The sequence below is a fragment of the Sebastes umbrosus genome, chromosome 10, assembly GCF_015220745.1.
Source record: "Sebastes umbrosus isolate fSebUmb1 chromosome 10, fSebUmb1.pri, whole genome shotgun sequence".
Taxonomy (NCBI): domain Eukaryota; kingdom Metazoa; phylum Chordata; class Actinopteri; order Perciformes; family Sebastidae; genus Sebastes; species Sebastes umbrosus.
This window is the reverse complement of record NC_051278.1, coordinates 12,796,612-12,821,569: the sequence shown is the minus strand read 5'-3', so window position 1 is coordinate 12,821,569 and position 24,958 is coordinate 12,796,612. Positions and strand designations below refer to the sequence as shown.

Sequence of the window (24,958 nt, the reverse complement as noted above, 5' to 3'; positions counted from 1 at the left end):
GAGGTGGTGACTGATGGTCATTGCTCCTCTCCTCCAGGTGGAGGAGGTGACTGATGGTCATTGCTCCTCCAGGTGGAGGTGGTGACTGATGGTCATTGCTCCTCTCCTCCAGGTGGAGGTGGTGACTGATGGTCATTACTCCTCCAGGTGGAGGAGGTGACTGATGGTCATTGCTCCTCTCCTCCAGGTGGAGGTGGTGTTGGACACACAAACCCAGCTGGTTTGTGAAGGTTTCCATGTGACTAAAGAGATGTAAATGAATCAGTTGTAAGATGTAAGGATCGTGTGTGTGGTCTCAGTTGTTGGTGTAACAGTAGAAAGAGTGCTAAAAGACTGGGTCCCGCTGTATTACTCAGGCTGCACTACAGCGTCTATTCACAGGCGCGATCCCACTACTGAGCGGCACGGGGGCTTTGGCCTGCTCCGTCTCCGACCTGGGCCGGTGCACCCCTCCTTAGACGACCTGGTGGTCCCGGGCTCCCCCAGGAGCACCATATCGATACCGAACTTAGTGCGGACACCCGATCGGCATAGTCCGCTGCAGCTCAGAACTCCTGAGCTCAAACGCTCCGCCAGCCTCAGCCTCCCAGTGACTTGGATTACAGGCGCGCGCCACCGCACCCGGCGAGGATCTACTGCCGTCAACGGGCTTTTAACTGCTACACATGTGACGTCATCAGAAATGGCGGCACGCCAGCGACATCTAGCGGCAAAACACTGAAACTGCGTTTAACAGTTTTCTTTTTCTCAGTATTATATTTATTGTTTTTTTGTTCATTTTGAAACAACAGAACAAACATTCACAAACGTCCCCAATAATAACATTATTAAAAAGTTTCCACTTCATATAAAAATCCTCAACTTTACCTCTTACTATGAAAGTCAGTTTTTCTAATGCCAGACTAGAAGACATCTCTTTAATCCATTGACTAGAGTTAGGTCTCAGAATATCTTTCCATATTTTAACAGTTTTCTAAAGTTCATTCACTGAGGCAACATTTTCTTCAGTGACTGCTACAAGCAGTGTGTATTCCTGTGTTAAAGTGAACTCTGTAGATCAGTGGTGCTTTAAGATTTGACATAAATTATATGATCCATTAATAAATATGATACACTATTCAGAGACTTCAGGTCGCATATAATGATGCATAGAGTACTGAAATATCTGCAGCTGTATAGCTCGCATGAGGTTAGATAACACAGACTGTAACTGCATCTGTTTGTCATCTGCAGCTGAAGGCCATGGTTGGAGCTGCAGCTGAAGTCATGAGGTGGAGAGTGGGGCTTCAGGCTGGAGCTGGTTGGCAGAGACTGAAGCTGCAGGGTGAAGGATGTGACCTCAGGTGGCTGGTGAAGGCTGGAGGTTATAGAGGCTGAGGATGTTTATATCTGACACAATCTGCAGGTGGAGGCTGTGACTGAGGATGGAGATGGTAACTGTAGGGTGGAGGCAGAGGCTAGATCTGGAGCTGCTAGGAAAGGCTTGCATTGCTACCTTTACAATCTGAAGGAAGCACACACAAAAAAACTGCAGGTATCCAATTAACGTGCTGATATTAGACACACACAAATAAACAAACAGAGATAAAAAAAAGTGGGGGAAAAAATCTAATTGGATATACGTAGTTGACAATGTGCATATTCCCTTGGGGTTTTATAATATTATGCCCTACAATATACTACAAAAGTCCTTGTTCTACTCCAGAAATCTATAATCAGTTTGTGAGAAAATTAAATTGTGTTTTTTTGGTGTAACTGATGGTCATTGCTCCTCTCCTCCAGGTGGAGGTGGTGACTGATGGTCATTGCTCCTCTCCTCCAGGTGGAGGTGGTGACTGATGGTCATTGCTCCTCCAGGTGGAGGTGGTGACTGATGGTCATTGCTCCTCTCCTCCAGGTGGAGGTGGTGACTGATGGTCATTGCTCCTCCAGGTGGAGGTGGTGACTGATGGTCATTGCTCCTCTCCTCCAGGTGGAGGTGGTGACTGATGGTCATTGCTCCTCCAGGTGGAGGTGGTGACTGATGGTCATTGCTCCTCTCTTCCAGGTGGAGGTGGTGACTGATGGTCATTGCTCCTCTCCTCCAGGTGGAGGAGGTGACTGATGGTCATTGCTCCTCTCCTCCAGGTGGAGGTGGTGACTGATGGTCATTGCTCCTCTCCTCCAGGTGGAGGTGGTGACTGATGGTCATTGCTCCTCCAGGTGGAGGTGGTGACTGATGGTCATTGCTCCTCTCTTCCAGGTGGAGGTGGTGACTGATGGTCATTGCTCCTCTCCTCCAGGTGGAGGAGGTGACTGGTGGTCATTGCTCCTCTCCTCCAGGTGGAGGTGGTGACTGATGGTCATTGCTCCTCTCCTCCAGGTGGAGGTGGTGACTGATGGTCATTGCTCCTCTCCTCCAGGTGGAGGTGGTGACTGATGGTCATTGCTCCTCTCCTCCAGGTGGAGGTGGTGACTGATGGTCATTGCTCCTCCAGGTGGAGGTGGTGACTGATGGTCATTGCTCCTCTCCACCAGGTGGAGGTGGTGTTGGACACACAAACCCAGCTGGTTTGTGAAGGTTTCCATGTGACTAAAGAGATGTAAATGAATCAGTTGTAAGATGTAAGGATCGTGTGTGTGGTCTCAGTTGTTGGTGTAACAGTAGAAAGAGTGCTAAAAGACTGGGTCCCGCTGTATTACTCAGGCTGCACTACAGCGTCTATTCACAGGCGCGATCCCACTACTGAGCGGCACGGGGGCTTTGGCCTGCTCCGTCTCCGACCTGGGCCGGTGCACCCCTCCTTAGACGACCTGGTGGTCCCGGGCTCCCCCAGGAGCACCATATCGATACCGAACTTAGTGCGGACACCCGATCGGCATAGTCCGCTGCAGCTCAGAACTCCTGAGCTCAAACGCTCCGCCAGCCTCAGCCTCCCAGTGACTTGGATTACAGGCGCGCGCCACCGCACCCGGCGAGGATCTACTGCCGTCATCGGGCTTTTAACTGCTACACATGTGACGTCATCAGAAATGGCGGCCAGCCAGCGACATCTAGTGGCCAAACACTGAAACTGATAAAGTTCATTCACTGAGGCAACATTTTCTTCAGTGACTGCTACAAGCACAGTGTGTATTCCTGTCTTAGAGTGAACTCTGTAGATCAGTGGTGCTTTAAGATTTGACATAAATTATATGATCCATTAATAAATATGATACACTATTCAGAGACTTCAGGTCGCATATAATGATGCATAGAGTACTGAAATATCTGCAGCTGTATAGCTCGCATGAGGTTAGATAACACAGACTGTAACTGCATCTGTTTGTCATCTGCACCTGAAGGCCATGGTTGGAGCTGCAGCTGAAGTCATGAGGTGGAGAGTGGGGCTTCAGGCTGGAGCTGGTTGGCAGAGACTGAAGCTGCAGGGTGAAGGATGTGACCTCAGGTGGCTGGTGGAGGCTGGAGGTTATAGAGGCTGAGGATGTTTATATCTGACACAATCTGCAGGTGGAGGCTGTGACTGAGGATGGAGATGGTAACTGTAGGGTGGAGGCAGAGGCTAGATCTGGAGCTGCTAGGAAAGGCTTGCATCACCACCTTTACAATCTGAAGGAAGCACACACACAAAGACTGCAGGTATCCAATTAACGTGCTGATATTAGACACACACAAATAAACAAACAGAGATAAAAAAGTGGGGGAAAAAATCTAATTGAATATACGTAGTTGACAATGTGCATATTCACTTGGGGTTTTATAATATTATGCCCTACAGTATACTGCAAAAGTCCTTGTTCTACTCCAGAAATCTATAATCAGTTTGTGAGAAAATTAAATTGTGTTTTTTTGGTGTGACTGGTGGTCATTGCTCCTCTCCTCCAGGTGGAGGTGGTGACTGATGGTCATTGCTCCTCTCCTCCAGGTGGAGGTGGTGACTGATGGTCATTGCTCCTCTCCTCCAGGTGGAGGTGGTGACTGATGGTCATTGCTCCTCTCCTCCAGGTGGAGGTGGTGACTGATGGTCATTGCTCCTCTCCTCCAGGTGGAGGTGGTGTTGGACACACAAACCCAGCTGGTTTGTGAAGGTTTCCATGTGACTAAAGAGATGTAAATGAATCAGTTGTAAGATGTAAGGATCGTGTGTGTGGTCTCAGTTGTTGGTGTAACAGTAGAAAGAGTGCTAAAAGACTGGGTCCCGCTGTATTACTCAGGCTGCACTACAGCGTCTATTCACAGGCGCGATCCCACTACTGAGCGGCACGGGGGCTTTGGCCTGCTCCGTCTCCGACCTGGGCCGGTGCACCCCTCCTTAGACGACCTGGTGGTCCCGGGCTCCCCCAGGAGCACCATATCGATACCGAACTTAGTGCGGACACCCGATCGGCATAGTCCGCTGCAGCTCAGAACTCCTGAGCTCAAACGCTCCGCCAGCCTCAGCCTCCCAGTGACTTGGATTACAGGCGCGCGCCACCGCACCCGGCGAGGATCTACTGCCGTCAACGGGCTTTTAACTGATACACATGTGACGTCATCAGGGAGCGACATGTCATGTATCTTTAAAAAGCTGTGTGCTATTATCTTATTATCACCATAGACATATATATATATATATATATATATATATAATATACATATATTATATATATTATATAATGTACATATAATATATATTATATTATATAAATATTATATATATTATTATTATTATAAATATATTATGTTATTATATATACATTATTATAATATATATATTATAATAATAATAATATATATATGTCGATAGTGATAATAAGATAATAGCACACAGCTTTTTTTTTCTCTGTATGTGTATCATATTTTATTAATGGATCATATAATTTATGTCAAATCTTAAAGCACCACTGATCTACAGAGTTCACTCTAACACAGGAATACACACTGTGCTTGTAGCAGTCACTGAAGAAAATGTTGCCTCAGTGAATGAACTTTATCAGTTTCAGTGTTTGGCCACTAGATGTCGCTGGCTGGCCACCATTCCTGATGACGTCACATGTGTAGCAGTTAAAAGCCCGATGACGGCTGTAGATCCTCGCCGGGTGCGGTGGCGCGCGCCTGTAATCCAAGTCACTGGGAGGCTGAGGCTGGCGGAGCGTTTGAGCTCAGGAGTTCTGAGCTGCAGCGGACTATGCCGATCGGGTGTCCGCACTAAGTTCGGTATCGATATGGTGCTCCTGGGGGAGCCCGGGACCACCAGGTCGTCTAAGGAGGGGTGCACCGGCCCAGGTCGGAGACGGAGCAGGCCAAAGCCCCCGTGCCGCTCAGTAGTGGGATCGCGCCTGTGAATAGACGCTGTAGTGCAGCCTGAGTAATACAGCGGGACCCAGTCTTTTAGCACTCTTTCTACTGTTACACCAACAACTGAGACCACACACACGATCCTTACATCTTACAACTGATTCATTTACATCTCTTTAGTCACATGGAAACCTTCACAAACCAGCTGGGTTTGTGTGTCCAACACCACCTCCACCTGGTGGAGAGGAGCAATGACCATCAGTCACACCAGTCAATGCAGTACCTCCACAAGTATTAACAGAAAAATGTCCTTAAAGTATCAAAGTTAAGCATACTCATTAAGCAGAGAAAATTCTAACTGCATATTATGCTTGGTATATTCAATTTTATTTTTATTAATATTTTTAATATCTGTTAATCATGACTATTAATAGTGCTTCCTGTATTATATGTAATGTATTGTTGTTGTTGTTTTTTTCTTACCTGGACCTTGAGTCTGCAATAAAGTTTGAATTGAATTGAATATACCAAACATAATATGCAGTTAGAATTTTCTCTGCCTAATGAGATATGCTTACCTTGGATACTTTAAGGACATTTTTCTGGTAAAACTTATGGAGGCTACTTTTACTGAAGTAATATTTTGGCTGCAGGGCTTTTACTGCAGGTACTGCTCTGTACAGTAATTCATTAAACAGCTGAGTTATTTTAACCCTCGAATGTAGAAAAGGTGAGAAAACACATATCAGTTGTCCTGGATCAATATCCAGATCTAATCTACTTTTTAATCAATATATCTTGTTTTTACTTATTTTCTTGTTTTTGCCCTCAGTCCTTAACTTATCTTAACTTATCTCATTCATTCTTTATGGATGATTAAAGATAAGAGACTGAGTAACATTTGAAGAATGGAGCCAACCTTCATACCATTAAGACCATTTACATTACAGCTTTGGCTTGATATTTTGAATTACTTCTGAAAAATAAAAAACCCTCCCGCTTAAGAAAATGACATTGAAGACATTAAATAATACACATAAGCAAAATAATGTACACAAGATGCTTCAGTTTTATGTTCCCAACATCATGAACTTGACAGCAACACATTACAGCATGAAAGGTACACAAGTATAATCCAGGATCATATTTTCATTTGTGTGTTTGTGACCATAATTAACACATGAGCAAAACTAACAAAATAAATTGTTTACATAATCTCATATGCTGATTTTGTTTGTATTTGACACTTGCAACAGACACATTTAGAGTTCACAATTTCCAGTTTATGAAGAAGTTTGGTGAGTTACAGCCAGACAATATTCACAAAAATTGACACCACATTTAACAGGGTCCCATCTGAATATGGACAATGACGACAAGACACAGAACACAAACATTTATATAAAATTAAACTGTTGATATATTTATATTTCATAATTTCTAAACTTCTGCAGCAGACTAGATGGGGAGTCAGCGGCCCAACGAAAACGTCGATGACAGTAATCACCTGCAATGATGAGAAAAGTCAGTTAGTTTTATAGGATTTAATACTGTGAGAACAAAACATACCCATGGTTGGCACATAGTAATAATGAATGGGATGGAAACAGTTTAGACTTGCTGAGGTTACACAGGAATACATTATAATAATTGTTTTATTTCATAAAGAAGAGATGTATCATTTAACCGATGTTGTAACAATAACAATATACTAGTGAAAAACATTATCCTGCTTGCCACCGAGGTTACAAGTGACTTCTAACTTTGCAAATTTGTCTACAGGCAACATTATAGTGTATTTTGTTGATGGCCAGCTTTACATATGTCAAGGGAGGAATGGGAAAAAAAGCAGTCATAGTGAGCTGGTTAGATGAAGAGTTACTATGGAAATGCAGCATTATATAACTGTCATTTTTTGCACGTGGTTTCTGCTTTGTGGTTCCTCATAGCCATCCATCAAGAACTGATTAGTCTGTTGGTATCACAAGCAAACAGAGTAAACTAAAACAGAAAAGCAGCAGGTACACCTGTGGCCCTCTGAACTGATGCTGAAAATTAGATGACATGACTGAAAACTAACAAACCAGTTTGGAAAAAGCTGCTCATACTTTTCTGGATTTTTGGTCCAATTCCCAAACTTAGGTTCAAGTGGTTGCCTTTAATGGAAAACACAACACTTCACAAAAAAGGGGGGTTTGAACGCATCACTTTTCAATATGAGTGCCAAAGGGCCCCCTTTTTTAATATTCAGTAGCCCTATGTCACAGCAGAGGGGCACTTACGTTTTTCTTCTAGTCACCCAGTGTTCCTCGGAGTATAATGTGCCTTTATGGTGTGACCTTATAGGGAAAAAGTATATCCTAACTAAATGAATGGAAGAGGTATCTGTTTTGCATAGCCAGTGTGAACTCTTCTACAAAAACAAGGCACTGTGGAGGACCAGAATTTCTATGCCATTATTGGCCACTTACGTGCTTGTATGCGTTTTGCACTTTAGAAGCAACATACATGAAAATAAATTGGGTCTCCATACTTTCCATTACTTTGAGAACATTTCGTAATTCACTCACCTGCGGATGACATGGCATCATATGAAGAGATCCTCGATGCTTCTTGTTCAGACTGAAGGTCCTCTGCTTGGGAAGTGACAGGCATTTCTGCATTTGAGGCCTCCAACATTGGTTCCTTCTTATTTCTCACAGCCCAGTGCATTGACTGTAAACAGATGACCAAATACATCACCAGGCGTTCTCAGTGATATTTTTTGGAAAATCTATTCAAAAGTCAAAACATACAGTTTTAACAGAGTCATTCAAGGCTTGCCAGTCATGAAATGGAATAGTAACTCCACTTCTTCTCCAATGGTCATAATTTTTTCTCTTGGTTTCATTGCATAAAACCTCTTTGGCTTCCTGCAGCTTTTGGAAATCTGCCACTGTCAGAAAGGAAAAAAAATATCAGGGTCTAAAATGGAACAGTATGCTTACCAAATTAAGAGTAATAAAAAACATTCTTTGCATGCAGTTGTAAGCTCTACATTAAACATAATTTGATTTGAAGTCAAGACATCAGAAAGAGCTGTTTGTGGGATAAATAAGTAAGTAATCATTAACAAAGTTAATTCAAATAAAAAGTTGAGTTCACCTTGACTTCATTTTGCACTTCTGGCTGTTTATAATGATAAAAGCAATGGTTCACATATTTACCTGCACTTGGATTGTCTAGGTGTTTGTCTGGGTGACATGCCAAGGCTTTGATCTTGTATTCATTGAGAATCTGTTCAGTCTCCACAGAAAAAAAGATTAAATAAACACAATGTACTTTTGCCAAACTAAATATTTGAAATTCAGTAATCAGTCACTTATTTTCTATTTCTAAGGGACAGTAATCACCCACTGTGGTAAAACACATTAACATGTACACACATTTCTGTGAGGCCACACAAACAAATATCAATATCATGAATATGTAAGGGAAATACACCCAATGGTTTTCTGAACCAGGTCTATTTTATATTATTATATTGATCTGTTTATTTTGAGGCCTTCAAATACATTATACTGCTCCTATGACGCAAGTATTGTTCTTAGTGTTGCTACATTTATAATGTAAAGTGATATTGTCATTATCGTTTTTGATGTTGCTATCATGTTCCCATGTTGAAGAAAGAATTATCAAGTACAAATACTACGACACAAGCTTTACCGACAGTGGATGACGCACGACTCCTCTGACATCTTTAGCTGAGGCATCAACAGGTCTCTGTTGGATCAGACTAACCTCTGGAGCATGCATCATGTATTAACCTTATAGTTGAACAACTTACAAGTTGCTGATCGTTGGCCCACATCCAGCATTCAACGTTATCTTTTACTTCTGAACTCTTAAAAACCAGCATGTTTTGGTTTGTAGATCCAAACAACCCTTATTTCAGCCAGCAAATAGGCTGATCCTTATAAACCCACTGCTCAGAACTTACCGACGACAATTCATCACATCCTAATAACCCGTAGTAATCCTCCAAGTCCTCTGGTTTGCAGTTCAAAATAGCCTCCATTAAAACCTGTTGAAATGTGTCTGGTTTCTTGTCACGCAGCAGCTTGAATATCTGCTCTCCTGGATCACAGATGTTCCTTTTAATGGTTGCTGAAGGGCTCCCCCTGCTGCTGCTGCTGCTGCTGCGGGTCACTCACTGACAAACTTGATGTTGTTATTATTTTATCAGATTAAGTTATTAATGGAGAAACTGCCTAATAGTAAAATTATCAATGGAGGTTTCTCCTGAGTTGTGGGGAAAATTCCGCGTCCCTTTTCACCATATGACGTATGCTGCATTCAAGTGTCTAAACTAAAGCTCCACACTCAGCTCGTAATTTCGAGCATTCATTGGATCATTTACTCTGTGATAAAAAATCATGTGTTTGATGAGTGGGCTACATATCTTGTGATTTAATGAAAAAGGAAAAAGTTTGCAGGAGGCATTAAGGTTGTAATTAACGAGTATCAACGTGTTCAGATAGATAGATAGATAGTAACTTTATTGATCCCGAGGGAAATTCAAGTTTCCAGCATCACAGTTCCATAGAGCAAAACATGTTAGTAAAAAGGCAGTAAAAAAGTTAATAGTGCAAAGTACAAAGATATAATACCAGATATAAAAATACAAGGAGATGAAGAAAAACTGTTAAAACTGAATATAGTGCAGGGTAACAGCTGAGATACACGACTATTAAAAAAGTGAATATAGTGCAGAAGAGACTGTTAAAAATGAGTATAGTGCAGGGTAACTCCAGTAACTTAATCTATAATATAAAATAATACAAAAGTTGTAAAATATTTTATTGACATGGCTCACATGCTATTTACATTTGACGTCTGCGTTTTACTCACAACTTTGCGTGGTCAAGTGAAACCTAGGTTTAATGTGTTTCATTCTGAGTTTCTTTCTTACATAAAAGCCCTTAAAGTCATGAAAAACAAAAATGCATTGAAACTTCTTAGCATAACAGAAGAATATTAATTACAGGTACAGCCCTAGCCCTTAATTTAATTTATTATTATTTTCATGTATAATTTTACACATTTGATTTGTTCTTGTTCTGTATGTACCTTGTCCTTTTACTTGAATGAAATGATCTATGAGCCATGTTGTTTGTAAATTTGAATTTGTTTAATAAAGTAAAAAAAAACAATGCTAACAATCTTCTGAATTAAAAAAACAAAACAATTCTAAACCCATTCTAAACCCCCCCAAAAAAAACTTTGCATGGTCATGAGTGCTTACTTTTGATTTACAAAAAAAAAAAAAAAGTAAAATATCTGGAAGGCCCTGAATGCAGCACATATTTTGTTATGGTTTTACGTCATCGACGTAAAAAGGGGGCCGTTCCAGCCATCGTCTACTGGTGGAGGATACGTCACGTGCTCTTATGCAAATGAGCCAGCTGTCCTCGAGACGAAGGATCTGCTCAACGGCTCTGCGGGCTCCAAGATGGCGGACGAGGAGACGAGTCTCGGAGCGGCCTCTTCAGGCGCCTCCGGTCCGGAAGAACCGGCCAGGAAACGGTCCAAGATCAGCCCGGTAGCTGACCGAGGAGCCAAAGTAGCTAAAGAAGATGAATTATCGAGCGTGTCGGGGCCTAAAGAGAGCCGGGAGACGGCGGTAGATGGTACGCAGCGAGCAGCGGAGGAGGAGGAAGCAGAGCCGGCGGTGGAGATGGAGGAGGAGGAGGAGGAGGCCTCGGCGGAGACAGACGGAGACAACAATGAGCCGCTGCTCTCAGAGACACACAGACCGGTAGTTAGACTAGACGACAGCGCTGTACCGGGGACAACCGAGCAGGAGGAGGCTGGTATGTAAAGAGCCGGGACTCATTGTGCTTGTTTTACGTCACTTAACCGGCGAGTTAAACACAATGTAACAGTTGACGTCACTTTCTACGTCACTTAACCGGCGAGTTAGACACAATATAACAGTTGACGTCACTTCTTACGTCACTTAACCGGCGAGTTTCTGTGACGCATCTTGTGGGAATTTCACGACACTGACTCATTCCTTCACGGCACTAAACTTTGATAGCCACTTTACGGTTTACATCTCTTTCCTGACTAACGTTCACTTAAAGGTCCCATATTATAAAATAAGTGAGATTTTCATGTTTCTTTTGTTATTATAAAGCAGACTTAAGTCCTATTTAAAACATATAATATAACACACAGTACACATGAACTGAATGGACTGTGATGTTGTGCAATATGCTGCCTTCCACTGTGTAATTGTCTGAAATATGTATTAATTATTTCTTTTTTAAGATATTTTTGAGAGTTCTTTTGACATGGCCATGGAGCATATATACTGTATATTTGTATTCTGGGGGTATTGTTCCTATGCAGAGGGTAGTTTAGTTTATTTATTGACTACTCTGAGGGCGTTTTATATTTTAATAATTTATTTATTTATTGTGTTGAGTTGAATGTGCTACCTATTTTGTACTGTAATTACCTTGTGCCTTTTCTACCTTTTTTCTTTTCTTAAAGCTGACTCGGTGTAAACTGCTCAGAATTCCAATGTACACAGGTGCAAATGGCCAATAAAACTCTTGAATCTAAATACTGTGAAAGTATCGAAACACTCAATCCACAGGGAAATACACACAGCCCGTATTCAGAAACTCTGCATTTGAAACAAGCCGTCAGGATTTCTGCCCATTCGTGATGTCACAAATCGACATATATATTCAGACCTTTGACACAATTTTAAACGTAAACCTTCTAAATGTGTCCCAGTTTATTTCCTGTTGCAGTGTATGTGAATGTCGTCAGCTCACAGAAAGCACACATGGACCCAAGCTGTTGCCTAGCAATGCAGTTCTGTTGCATTTCGTCGCAATTCCTTCAAAATGCGCTAAAACGGAGCGTTTCAGACAGAGGATAAATACAGGCTTAGTCAGGCCGACGGTATGAGGAAAATAAAGTTTTTTTTGAACATTACAGCATGTAAACATGTTCTAGTAGAAACACAAAATACAAGTATGAACCTGAAAATGAGCACGATATGGGACCTCTAAGTTAACCGTACCATAATGAGGTTGTTGCCATGGATATTGGTTGTAAATGGTCATCGTGGTTATTGGAGATAGACGCCACTTATCTTTAGTTATATTTGTTAATGTACAAACTTCTCTCTACTCAGATTTCCTTGGACATGACGATCTCCCCTCCAACGGTCTGGCTGTCACGCCGGACCACAACAACGATGACGACGACAGATCCTCACATGCAAGCTCCAGCGACTGGACACCTCAACCGCAAATAGGTAACTTAAGAGAATTTGAGTAGCATTTGGCAAAAATAGTATGCTGATAGTATGCCTATAGTAAGAAGAAAACAGTTAAAACTACCTACCTTATAATTGCAGGCAGTGACACAGCATATACATTGTGGAATACAAGTCATACTGAGATGTTGTGTTCTCGGCCAGGTTCCTACAGTTTCATCCAGCAACACATCAGAGAGACCGATCCGAGGACCATTCTGAGGGACTTGCTGCCTGAGACTGTACTCCCACCAGATTTAGACGACATGACATTGTGGCAGATCATCATCAACATCTCGGAACCTCCGAAAAGAAAGAAGCGGAAAGATATTAACACCTTAGAAGATGTGGTCAGGCTACTCCATGAAAGTAGAAGGATCCTTGTGCTGACTGGTGCTGGGGTATGCATTTACAGTAATATTATACAGTGGTACTGTTTGAATTACCATCTGTCTGAGTGAATACATACGGTAGTACCAATGTTCATGATATTAAGTCAGAATGCCTGCGTTTTTATTTTTTCTGTAGGTGTCCGTTTCATGTGGAATACCAGACTTTCGCTCCAGAGATGGAATTTATGCACGACTAGCTGTAGATTTTCCTGATCTTCCAGACCCTCAAGCTATGTTTGACATTGAATACTTCAGACGGGACCCAAGACCCTTTTTCAAGTTTGCTAAGGTTTGTTCATTTTGTCCACTTGCTTTTGTGCAAATCAAAGTTGCTAACAATGCATAAAACATGATTTGATCACCCCCCAACTAAGAACCTGATGTAATAAGATAGTAAACTTTGTTAAAATGATGTATTAAAAATTAAACATTCTCACATAAAACTCTGCAAGGTGCTACATAGATGATATGCATAAATACAGAAGTCACTCACAGTCAAAGAAGAAGTCACCTGCAGTCATGATGTTGAACTTTTCCATAGGCTACTGGGCTGCATTTATATTCATTTGGTGTTAAAAGGTCCAATTTGTGTTCCAAGACTTAGCTTATCTGGGTAATATTCACGATTTATAGCAAGCTTGGGAGTTGGTCCAAGTGTTGAATGCATCCTCTTTGTTACAGGAGATCTACCCTGGTCAGTTCCAGCCTTCACCCTGTCACAAATTCATATCTATGCTGGATAAGCAGGGGAAGCTGCTGCGCAATTACACACAAAACATTGATACCTTAGAACAAGTGGCTGGAGTTCAGCGGATTATCCAGTGTCATGGTAAGTGATACAGCTAATAGATGGATCTTGCTTATTTGTTATATAGTTCTGTCCATGGTATTGGTGAAAATCATCATTAACTTTAATTTCAGGGTCGTTTGCAACTGCTTCCTGTCTCGTCTGTAAACACAAAGTGGATTGTGAAGCTATAAGGGAAGACATCTTTAACCAGGTATTTATAGCAGTCGATACTCAATCTTTGCAATGACAACTACAGAACTATAAAAGAACAACCTGATGCTAGCACGGCTGTCAAGATTTAGGTTAACATTTTTTTTAGACTGCATTTAAAGCTACAGTTGGTAACTATAATGAAAATCACTTTTGTCGTTTTTGCTCAAACTGTCACCATATCCTGACAGTAGTACACGTACATGTTTTAAAATGTGATATGGTTTTCAGCTTCAACACTCCTTTAAGAATATCTTGTTATAATGCTAATAACATAAATTCATCCTGTAGGTTGTCCCTCGTTGTCCACGGTGTCCAGATATTCCCCTGGCCATCATGAAACCTGACATTGTCTTCTTTGGAGAGAATCTTCCAGAAATGTTCCACAGAGCTATGAAGCAAGATAAAGATGAGGTGGACCTCTTGATTGTCATTGGCTCTTCACTCAAAGTCCGACCAGTTGCCCTCATCCCAAGTATGTTTTGTTCAGATGAATGGATTTCTGTTTTCTTTAAGATGTACGCTATAACCAATATGTTTTTATCGTGTCTGCCTGCAATGAATCCAAACATACAACATGTAACCTTTTTCTCTTTTCTTCATCCCGTCCAGACTCCATTCCTCATGAAGTGCCTCAGGTCCTGATCAATAGAGAGCAGCTGCCTCACCTCAACTTTGACGTTGAGCTACTTGGGGACTGCGATGTCATTGTCAACGAGCTCTGTCATCGGTTGAGTGGGAACTTTGAGCAGCTCTGCTTCAACACTGTAAGACTCACTGAGACCACAGAGAAACCCCCTCGGCTACCAGAACAGCCACCAAGTGAGGCCTTGCCTGCTTCCAGTGATGCAGCTCAGGAGGAGCAGAAGCAGCACAGTACAGACTCAGTAACTAAGCCTTCAGAGGAGACAGAAAATCTGAATTTCACAGACACTGCTGGTAATAATGTTCCACCTCCAGAGCCTTGTCCAAATGCGCAGTGTCCCAGTGAAGAGACGGCTGAGCCTTCCGAGTTACCAGCAGAAGACGCACCAAAAGAGGAGGCCGCTGAAGTAAAGAGCCAAACCTCCAACCTTGAATTTCGTAGACGATGCTGGATGAGTCGAATCAACAGAAGTCCAATCAGCAAACGCCTTGAGAGTAAGCTTTAGACTATGGTAGACCAAACAACACTGTTTACTATAATTAACAAGTGTGTGTTTTTATCATTATAAATATATTTTATATTTCGATATATTTGAAAGTGAGGCATCATGTGTTTAAACACGTGCTAACCAATTCATCCTACTAATTAGAGATTTCCTCAACAATAGATTATTTTTTTCCCCCATGCAGCAGGAAAATACATGTTAATCCACATAATTATAAATTCTTTAAAATCTTCTTCAGATATTGATTTCAGCACTGTAAATTGTTTGTATTGTTTCCCACAGCAGGCCAGTACCTGTTTCAAACACCAAATCACTATATCTTCCATGGGGCTGAGGTTTACTCCGACTCTGAAGATGAGACGTCGAGCTCCTGCGGGAGTGACAGTGACGAGTCTGAATGCAGTGCAGATGGGGTGGAAGACGACAGCGAGCCGGAGGCAGCCGACACACTAGCAGCGGATGGAGAGACAAGCCTCAGAGACACAATACAACACACTTTAGCCAATGAGGCCACGTCAAGTGTGCAGACAGACAATACTTCTGAAAAGACTCAGAGCACCACGCCGCTTTAAATGTAAAGTACCCTGTCGACAAAGCACTAATTGTCTTTTTTATATATATATATATATGTTTCGTATATTTTTGACTCATCAACCTTACTATTATTTTTCATAAAGTTGAAATTGCGTGACAACTTTGTGTGAATATGCAGCAATTTTTATTTTATTTTTTTTATGTGCCCAGTTTGGTCACATGCATTGTGTCTGAAACATCATACTGTATACTACTTACTAAACAGATTGCAGTAGCTTTTTTCTTTTTAGGATTTCTTTCCATGTGCTCATCGAATTTTCATTCACATTTTGAGAAATTCTTCTTCTGATACATCCACTGCAGCGTACTGTGAATGCAACACTAGATTAAGCTTTAATTCCTAAATTTCAGTCATTATAAAAGCAAAGACTTCATACAGTATGTCTCAGTCCATAGTGTGAAGTCAGCTGTGGTCTTTGTTGTGTTTTAGAGGTGGTTCATGTTACCATTGGGAAACATGTAAATATATACAAGCCTACTGTCTGCTAAATAGTGGGGTACTATGAGTTTCAGACACATACATAAATCTTCAGATGGTTTACTTGAACACATTGTCTAACTTGCAATATAAATGTTCAGCTCTGCCCTTTCATGAGGGTAAATGCTAGAAAAAAAAGAACAGTACTCTTTAATTTTAGACCAAAGAACACTTTATCAACACGCTCCTATGTTGTCATAAGCTTTGTATGTTTAACCTGTCATTTAAATCTTGGAAAAAAATATAACTATTGAAAAGGTGTTCCTTCCGACATGTGGCAGCTACTTTTTATGGTCAAGCCTCTTATTTTTATACTCTGATGTGAGACATACTCATCAAAGAGTAGATGATAGTTATACAAAGTTATACTAAGTTGTAATATTAAGCCTTAGGAATATATTCAATGAGTTCACATTGAAAAATGGCACTTTTTTTCCTTTCTTATAAAAAGCGGTTTTGTTGCCCATGTCACTTTTCATAGAATATAGAGTTAAAGACATTCATTATACAGAGGGAGTCTACTGCCTGTAAAGATTAAGTGTTGGGTAGATAGACATATTTGAGCCAATGTGTTGGATAAAGGTATACTCTCTACACCAACATAGTTCACATTTTCAAGATAATGTTTTGTTTACGGTTTAAGGAGTTGTTTTTTTTTACATCCTTATAGTTGTTATCTATTCTGCGGGTTCTCAGTAAAAAAAAAAAGAATGAAAAACACTGACAATTTCTGTTATTTCATACTCACTCCAGTCAGCCAGGTGTTGTTTACATCAACATCTTCACAACCTGGTGACTAGTGGAGCCACCTAGAGGCCTCTGAGCTCAGCCTGCCAGTTCCTCATTCCTCTTTATGGGGCTTGAGAGGGCTTCCACGATCATTTCAACATTATAGTCTGAGAGAAGTGCCTTTTATAACAGCGAAACTGTGCAACATGTCAGGATTTATCTTTAGCAGAGTGTGGATAAAGCCTGGGGGGATGTTTTGTTTGTTTGTTAGTGGAGTACCATTACTAACCCTTCCTGGTTCTGCACATGAGCAGTATGTATCATTTAGTTATAATATCAAGATAATCTATCAGTTAACAGTCGGTTCTTTCATATTTAGACTTTAAAATACTTGTACACGGTCCCACTTGACTATAACGTTACCATAAATACTGCTTCTTTATTTAGCTGAAGTCTTTTAGAACTACATTTCCCTGTTTTCTTTGCTGTCCCTTAATACGGCATGTCGTAAAAATTCTGTTAACAGTAGTGATGGGAATTCCGTCTCTTTTTAGTGAGCCAGATCATTTAGCTCAGCTCAACAAGAAGAGCCGGCTCTTTCGGCTCCCAAACGGCTTTTCATTTTACCACTTCTGCCTTTTTATAATTCAGCCAAATTTAGAGCTGTTTTGACTTATGATTAGTATTGGTGCGCATATATCACTTAAATTATTCAATATAATTATACTAAACCTTATAATTTCCAGAATACCATAATTTTACATGCTGCTTCGTTTCCGACACAGAAGGGTCCCAAGCTGGATTCAATCCTGCAATCCTCTGGCTGTGAGGCGCCAGTGCTAACCACTGCACCACCATGCAGCTGCTTGATGATATGCTTGCATATGCGCGCTCGCGTGTGGCCAGCGTCCCCGCTCCTCTGCCTGCCTGCCTTCACTCAGACAGCGTGCGCGTTCTCGCGTACTCGCTCCACCTCTAGACGTGAACGCGCGCTCACTCCACACTGCAGAAGAGTTAGTTTAGCTCTGAGAATATCTAGTGAAAGTACAGTGGACGTTTGTGCAGAAATAAATGCTGCAGCTCCTCCAGACCAACAGAGGTTTTCCGTGTCTTGTGAAGTGACGGGGCTCCGCAGCGAGACACGTTATCGTCTCGTTACCGACCGGGTGCTGGTGTCTCCCTGCTCACTCCGGCTGCGGGCGGAGGGAGACGAGTTTCTCGCTGCGGAGCCGCAAAGTTTCTCGCTGCGGAGAAGCAAACACAGTATCAGCATTGATTCATGGAGAGACCTCCATCTGGTCAGCTAACATTACTGCCAAGCAGCTGAAATATAGAGTGATATTGTGGTTTTAGCTGACGTGTGTTGCCTCACTGTTTTGAGCGATGCTCGTTCATGTCTATGTAGAGCGAGCACAAGCGCGAGCCCGACGCTGACTTTCGTTGACTTAATGGCCACAGGTGTCGCTGTTAACGAGCATTTCTGAAAGTTACAAATAGTCCCTTTAAAAGAGCCGGTTCAAAGAGCCGGCTCTTTGAACCGGCTCGTTCATAACCGACACATCTCTAGATAACAGCGAACCAACTGTCCTGTAATACGGCATGTCGTAAAGATTCAGCTAACAGTTGAACCGAGATGGACACCACCGGAGACGCCTGACAGTTTGTTGTCTTTACATCTACACCAGACATGTTTCTGGGTTGACTTCAGGCTTCAAGCACACGGGACCGGTTGTGAACATGGAGGCGATGGAAGATGACAGTTTGGACCTAAAAGACGATCACAACCACAACTACTGTGCGAGCAGCAGCAGCAGCAGCAGCAGCAACAACAAGGTCCGCTCGTATCTGAGCAGCCAGCTGGCGGAGGTAACCACGGTACCGGTACCGGGAGGAGGAGAACCGGGGACTCGACGGGGGAAGCTGATGTGGACCGGCAGCAGCAGCAGCAGCACCGCGGGGTCAAAGTTCATGGACTCGGATTCAGGCAGTGAGAGCAGCGAAGTCAGCGAGACTGACTGCACGGCTCCTCCAGCCGCTGCTGAGGGCAAATTCACCCTCGACTCTACTTCCAAGTTCCGTAAGTACAACATGATGAAGAGCAGGCAGTGTCACACAGCAGCAGGCCTGACATCCTGCAGACACTCTGCACATCGGCCTGCTGCAGCAGCACTAATCATGTGATGCTCCTGGTAGAAGACAGTCGCTCTTGTTAGGCCTGATGGTTTTGATCACAATCATGTTGCTGACCAGTTGTCCTCTTTCTCACTCAGTTCTGAATGCAATGGCTGTAGAAGACTACCGCAAAAACCACTGGCCAAACCTGGAGAAGGCAATAGACCGTCTGCTGATTCAGAATCCCACAGACCACATCTCTGTGTCTTATGCACAGATATACAGGTAAGATAGGTAAACACACACCTGAGCTAGGGACAGATGTTCTCACTGATTTATGTTGCCTCAAGGATGCCCTATACATTTTGCCATGTGCATCACAGGTAATGCTGGATTTATTATTTTCCTTTTCATTTAACCAGGTTAGTCCCATTGAGATCAAAGATCTCTTTTACAAAGGGAGACCTTGCCCAAGATAGCAGCAAGACAGTTATAGTGAAAGTAACAGACAACACATGAATTAACATCTTTAAAGGGACTGTTTGTAAGAATCAGAAATGCTTGTTAACAACGACACCTGTGGCTGTTAAGTCAATGAAAGTCAGCGTCGGGCTCGCGCTCGTGCTCGCTCTACATAGACATGAATGAGCATCGCTCAAAACAGTGAGGCGACACACGTCAGTTAAAACCACAATATCACTCTATATTTCACCTGCTTGGCAGTAATGTTAGCTGACCAGACGAAGGTCTCTCCATGAATCACTGCTGATACTAGTGTCGGCTTTTCCTGCCTCAGCCTCCCGACCGCGGCCGGAGGGAACAGAGGAGACACCGGCGTTTTGGTCGGAGACGATAAGGTAACTCACTGCGGAGCCCCGTCACTTCACAAGACACGGGAAACCTCTGTTGGTCTGGAGGAGCTGCAGCATTTATTTCTGCACAAACGTCCACTGTACATTCACTAGATATTCTCAGAGCTAAACTAACTCTTCTGCAGTGTGTAGTGTGCGCGCATGCACGTGAGGTGGAGCGAGCTGAGTGAAGGCAAGCAGGCAGAGTACAGCAGAGACTCCGGCCCTGGAGACCAAAGCTTTGGTCTCCCCCGCGTCCTCCGACCGCGGCCAACACTGTTTAACAGACGGGCTTCACTAGATATAACTTTGCGGTTTTGGTGCTTCCGTGTAGTTTGTGTTGGAGTCTGAGTCTGAACAGCGTAGCCACACGCGACATGCATTTGCGAGCGCGCATGGGACACCAACCCGGGTGATTTATACGTGCAAGAAGTTACAAACAGTCCCTTTTAAAACTTGCTCATACAAAACACTTACACACAGACAACCTGGACTGCAGCGATTTCCCCAGAGCTTTAAACTCATTCAAGGTAACTAAGTTTTGAAGTTGAAGATCAGATTGTACATTATTCCAAGCAGTAGTTGCTGAAAACCTAAAAGCTTTCTTTCCCAATTCAGTTCGTGCTTTGGGAACAATAAATTACAAAATGTCAATAGAACGAAGATTATGACTTCCAGTTTTCCTTTTCAAAAGTGAAGACAAGTTACATTTCTTTACCGGTCTGGGTTTCTCTGCTTTGTTTTCCTAGTTACGTCTACAAGTGTGTCTGTCAGCAGCACTCTGAGCTGCTCTACAATGATTTGACGTTAAAAATAACAAATCATCTGCAGCAGGTTTCTACCCATCTACAAGTAAGCAAATCCAAATACAAGGGAATTATTATATAAAGCACATAAATAAACTATGAAATGACTAATACTTTTATTCTTGTTTTCCAGGCCAGCCCACCTGAGGACTTCATTGAGAACTTTAATGTTGCGCTGACGCAATACACAGCTTCTCTTCAATGTATAGTTCCTGTATTTATGTACTTGGTAGGCATCTTTTTTTTTTCTGTCAAATATCTTGGACTATTAAAGGGACTGTTTGTAACTTCTTACAGGTATAAATCACCCGGGTCGGTGTCCCATGCGCGCTCGCGTGTGGCTACGCTGTTTAGACAAGACTCCAACATAAACTACACCAAGCACAAAACCTCAAAGTTATATCTAGTGAAGCCCGTCTCGCAAAACAGTGTTGGCCGTGATCGGAGGACGCGGGGGAGACTGTAGCTTTGGTCTCCATGGCCGGAGTCTCTGCTGTACTCTGCTCCGCTGCCTGCTTGCCTTCACTCACAGCTCACTCCACCTCACGTGCATGCGCGCACACTACACACTGCAGAAGACTTTGTAGCTCTGAGAATATCTAGTGAATGTACAGTGGACGTTTGTGCAGAAATAAATCATGCAGCTCCTCCAGACCGACAGAGGTTTTCCGTGTCTTGTGAAGTGACGGGGCTCCGCAGCGAGAAACGTTATTGTGTCCGACCGGGTGCCGGTGTCTCCCTCCGGCCGCTGTCGGGAGGCTGATGCAGGAAAAGCCAACACTAGGATCAGCAGTGATTCATGGAGAGGCCTTCGTCTGGTCAGCTAACATTACTGCCAAGCAGCTGAAATATAGAGTGATATTGTGGTTTTAGCTGACGTGTGTCTCCTCGCTGTTTTGAGCGATGCTCGTTCATGTCTATTTAGAGCGAGCACAAGCGCGAGCCCGACGCTGACTTTCGTTGTCTTAACGGCCACAGGTGTCGCTGTTAACAAGCATTTCTGATTCTTACAAACAGTCCCTTTTAAGTGAAATTTATTCATTCCGTGCAACAGAAGTATGGTCTTGTGCTACGGCGTAACTCTTTTTCTCAATTGTTTTTCATGTTCAATGTTTTCAGAACAAGTTCTACATCGAGTCAAAGCTGAACAGAGACCTCAGAGAGGATCTGATGAAGCTGTTTGCCGATCACGTCGCAGAAATACATGTGAACACACTGATGCGTGAGTGCATTGCTTCATTTGAAGCCCTGATGGCTATCATGACATTTGAAAATTGTCCCTCCGCTTGTAATTGTGAACAAAATGTATAATCTACATTTGGCTAAATCGAGGGCAGATGTTTTATCTCAGCCCATTGTGCTCCCTTATCCTGGAAAGTGCAGGAGTTTTGATTCAGGACGTGGGAACTGCACCTACAGAAGACTTAATTCTTCACTAACACACACGACTTCTGAAATATTTGTGTTTTTTAATTTATTCTTTTCTTGTTCGTGTTCAGCTCTTCTCATCAAAGCTCATTCCATGCCGTTTCAAGTGCAGCCATCTACAATGGCCAGCGTGGTTAAAGGCCTCTACAGCCTCCGACCAGGTGAGCTATGTTCATTGTTATTGAGGGTTGTATTGTCTGCTTTAGTGTCATTTATAGGGATGCACCAATACCGGATCGGATATCGGAACAATACTGACTCAAATAGCTTGATCGGGTATCGATATATACAAAGTAAATTATATACTGGAATTTTTAAGTTTTGACCAATTTGTTGCTGCATTAAAAAGGTTTTTGTTGTTAATTTTGAAGACTTTTTTTTACCAAGTTGCAGGTGTAAGATTTATTATTTTAATACAATTCAGTATTAATTTGTTACATTTTGTTTTACAAAGTTAGGAAAGTAATGCTTAAGTCAAGCCTGATCCAGTCACTTCCATACAGTGAGGCATGCAGTTTATTAATTAAACACTGGTATCGGATCGGTACTCGGTATCGATACCCAAAGCCCAGGTATCTCTATAAGGACTGAATAAGTCGGAGTGGTGCATCTCGAGTCATGTAATCGCGTTTCTGCTGAAAGCTAATGTAATCTTTTTGCCTCCACTATAGCAAACAAAACAGAAATATTGGTTTATTTCCTCCACCTTCAGAATAAGCTGCACTACACGTGTTCCTCTGTTTCAGACTGGGCCCAGTTAGCCCCGGCTCTCTTCTCTGGGTTTATTCCCCAAATCAACCCTCCTGCTGTGGAGTCTCTGCTGCCGGACTACGCCGCTCACGACCAGAAGTTACAGATGGAGCTCTCCATGAATGGATTTCCGCGGTCTGTTTTTCTGACGCATCAGTCTCAGATAGTCCCAGTCTGAACATAAACACAACTTTTTGGGTAGGCGCTTTACTTTAAATCACTGATGTGACGTGTTTTTGTTTTCCAGAGGTGACCAGTCTCGCAAACGGGCCAGCGATGACTCCTGATGGCAGCGCCACCGTCGCCGCCAGATTTGTTGCAGAACTATTACTGTGCCTCCTACATCTTTATCACAAGTTGGCTCACTGCACTTGGTACAATGTTGACAATGTGTCAGTTTCATCTCCCTCGACTCAAGGTCACAAAACACTGTGAACAACAAAGAGAACATGATGTTGGGTTGTTGAGCAGAAGCTTAATCTTACTGCACTAAAAAGAAAAGCACACAGACTTCCATTATGGTGCTTCCCTCTGTGATAATGATGCATCCAGCTTCAGTATTTGTGGGATGCTGCTGTGTGCGCTGAGATTGGTTTCGTCGTGTTCTCCTCATTTGAAGAGTGCCTTCATGGTGCCTTCTGATCGGATATCCTAACGAGGGATAGGCTGATGATGGGTATTTCATTCCTAACCTTTAACATGGAAGTGTCTTTTTGATAGACTGGGCTAATCAACACTTTCTATTGCTGCTAATAAAACTGTCCATGTGATAATACTACAACTCCCTCAGTTTCACCCACTGTGTCTGTAACCCAGTGGCTTGACTCAACACAAATGAGTGTGGAAAGAAATGAGAGCAAGGGGAACTAAGTCATTGACTCAACTATGATTCTCTTCTTCATGTTGCCTTTACTGTGTTGGTAAACCGGATTGTATTTTCCTGTTACGCCAAAGAGGATTTTTTTTCTTTTTATATATATAATGCATTGGATTCAAGCTGACATTGTTAATGTTGTATACTGTCTGAGTCACTGAGCCATTTAATTTTTTGATACTAGCAAGTTTTGAGCTTTGGTTGACCTGTTTGTTTGTTTGTTTGTTTGTTTGTTGGGCTTGAGTCAAATTTAACTTTAAATATCACCTGTCTGTGTTAGCCTTGCATGTAGGATTGGTAGGGATTGCCATTTAGGACATTACACTGTTTGCCAGACAGCTTAAACAACAACAGAATAGTGTTTGACAATTTCCTAATTTTACTACAGTTTGTTTGACAACTTGCCTAAATCATCCCTAAACTGTAAATACATCGAATCTGATGCATGGATGGCCCGAGTCTGGCGTACTTGTGCATTAAATGTTCCTAACATGTATAGCCTGTTCATGATGTAAATAGTTTTTGGTCTTTGCATAGTGAGTCAGTGTACACTAGCTTTTGTCACAGATGCATTTTTGTTAAATGATTCACATGAATAGTATTTGATACAATGTCTTACACTGTTTTAAGTGTAGACGCTCAGGCTTGCTTTTGGTTTCTGTGAGTCTTGAAAATGGTTCTCGTTGACTTTCAAATAAACTAATTTCATTAATCGTGGGGCACAGAGGTGGTTTTATTTTTCACTATTCAATATTTAAAATCTGGGCAAATGTCTTTCTCTTCAATAAGTAGGCATTACGATAAACCTGAAGAAGTAGAAGAAAGTCAGACTGACTGCAGATGCCAAACACTGGACGTACTGATTTCCTTGCTGAGATATCACTTTCTCTCTAACATGCTGCAAAAAAATATCCATGTTGAAAAACAACTGAACAACTGTGAATAAACTTCCACTTGGCTCAAATGCTGTTCCAGAAATATGTTACAAATAAATCTTTTTTCTAAAACCAATAAAATCCTTGAAGCCAGATGTTTTACCACCTTTTTTTTTTACAACACACTAGGGCTGTGTATTGGCAAGAATCTGGCGATACGATACGTATCATGATACAGGGGTTACGATTCAATATATTGCGATACTGTAAGCCGGGGGTTCTCAAACTTTTTGGGGCTAGGGACGCTATATAGGGGAGACAATTTTCCAAGGACCAAAAAAAAAAT

At 42.2% G+C, this 24,958-nt stretch overlaps 3 protein-coding genes and 2 long non-coding RNA genes across 5 annotated transcripts; 4 read left to right on the top strand and 1 right to left on the bottom strand.

Moving 5' to 3' along the window:
- Positions 1–1,756: 1,756 nt before the first annotated feature.
- On the top strand, positions 1,757–2,608 carry LOC119495175. The gene is made up of 3 exons (XR_005208380.1): positions 1,757–1,782; positions 2,097–2,127; positions 2,518–2,608. It is a non-coding gene; the product is annotated as an uncharacterized LOC119495175 (long non-coding RNA).
- Positions 2,609–3,529: 921 nt separating this feature from the next.
- On the top strand, positions 3,530–4,116 carry LOC119495165. Its single transcript, XR_005208376.1, has 2 exons — positions 3,530–3,832; positions 3,992–4,116. It is a non-coding gene; the product is annotated as an uncharacterized LOC119495165 (long non-coding RNA).
- Positions 4,117–6,308: 2,192 nt separating this feature from the next.
- Positions 6,309–9,600, bottom strand: dnajc12 (DnaJ (Hsp40) homolog, subfamily C, member 12). The gene is made up of 5 exons (XM_037783276.1): positions 9,237–9,600; positions 8,464–8,542; positions 8,053–8,192; positions 7,828–7,972; positions 6,309–6,764 (listed from the first exon to the last, which is right to left on the bottom strand). Exons 1-5 carry the CDS (start codon positions 9,312–9,314, stop codon positions 6,682–6,684), a joined length of 525 nt encoding a protein of 174 aa, XP_037639204.1. The 5' UTR covers positions 9,315–9,600; the 3' UTR covers positions 6,309–6,681.
- A 1,105-nt stretch (positions 9,601–10,705) lies between these two features.
- sirt1 (sirtuin 1) lies at positions 10,706–16,471 on the top strand. The gene is made up of 9 exons (XM_037782988.1): positions 10,706–11,109; positions 12,450–12,572; positions 12,738–12,973; positions 13,101–13,253; positions 13,646–13,793; positions 13,886–13,965; positions 14,256–14,439; positions 14,577–15,104; positions 15,398–16,471. The coding sequence occupies exons 1-9, from the start codon at positions 10,749–10,751 to the stop codon at positions 15,685–15,687; spliced, it is 2,103 nt and encodes a 700-aa protein (XP_037638916.1). The 5' UTR covers positions 10,706–10,748; the 3' UTR covers positions 15,688–16,471.
- Positions 16,472–18,481: 2,010 nt separating this feature from the next.
- cacul1 (CDK2 associated cullin domain 1) lies at positions 18,482–24,746 on the top strand. Its single transcript, XM_037783155.1, has 8 exons — positions 18,482–18,993; positions 19,187–19,313; positions 20,629–20,731; positions 20,819–20,914; positions 21,805–21,907; positions 22,185–22,274; positions 22,860–22,998; positions 23,111–24,746. The coding sequence occupies exons 1-8, from the start codon at positions 18,654–18,656 to the stop codon at positions 23,148–23,150; spliced, it is 1,038 nt and encodes a 345-aa protein (XP_037639083.1). The 5' UTR covers positions 18,482–18,653; the 3' UTR covers positions 23,151–24,746.
- The last annotated feature ends 212 nt before the right edge of the window (positions 24,747–24,958 follow it).

What these genes read in the sequence shown, in the direction of transcription:
- dnajc12 (XM_037783276.1), bottom strand. Translation starts at nt 9,314, where the DNA reads ATGGAGGCTATTTTGAACTGCAAACCAGAGGACTTGGAGGATTACTAC. An exon ending in CCTAGACAATCCAAGTGCAG is followed by an intron (nt 8,193 to 8,463) that starts GTAAATATGTGA and finishes CCTTTCTGACAG; the next exon opens with TGGCAGATTTCCAAAAGCTG. An exon ending in TGAATGACTCTGTTAAAACT is followed by an intron (nt 7,973 to 8,052) that starts GTATGTTTTGAC and finishes ATCTGTTTACAG; the next exon opens with TCAATGCACTGGGCTGTGAG.
- sirt1 (XM_037782988.1), top strand. Translation starts at nt 10,749, where the DNA reads ATGGCGGACGAGGAGACGAGTCTCGGAGCGGCCTCTTCAGGCGCCTCC. An exon ending in GACACCTCAACCGCAAATAG is followed by an intron (nt 12,573 to 12,737) that starts GTAACTTAAGAG and finishes GTTCTCGGCCAG; the next exon opens with GTTCCTACAGTTTCATCCAG. An exon ending in CCTTTTTCAAGTTTGCTAAG is followed by an intron (nt 13,254 to 13,645) that starts GTTTGTTCATTT and finishes TCTTTGTTACAG; the next exon opens with GAGATCTACCCTGGTCAGTT.
- cacul1 (XM_037783155.1), top strand. Translation starts at nt 18,654, where the DNA reads ATGGAGGCGATGGAAGATGACAGTTTGGACCTAAAAGACGATCACAAC. An exon ending in ACATGTGAACACACTGATGC is followed by an intron (nt 21,908 to 22,184) that starts GTGAGTGCATTG and finishes GTTCGTGTTCAG; the next exon opens with CTCTTCTCATCAAAGCTCAT. An exon ending in CCTCTACAGCCTCCGACCAG is followed by an intron (nt 22,275 to 22,859) that starts GTGAGCTATGTT and finishes CCTCTGTTTCAG; the next exon opens with ACTGGGCCCAGTTAGCCCCG.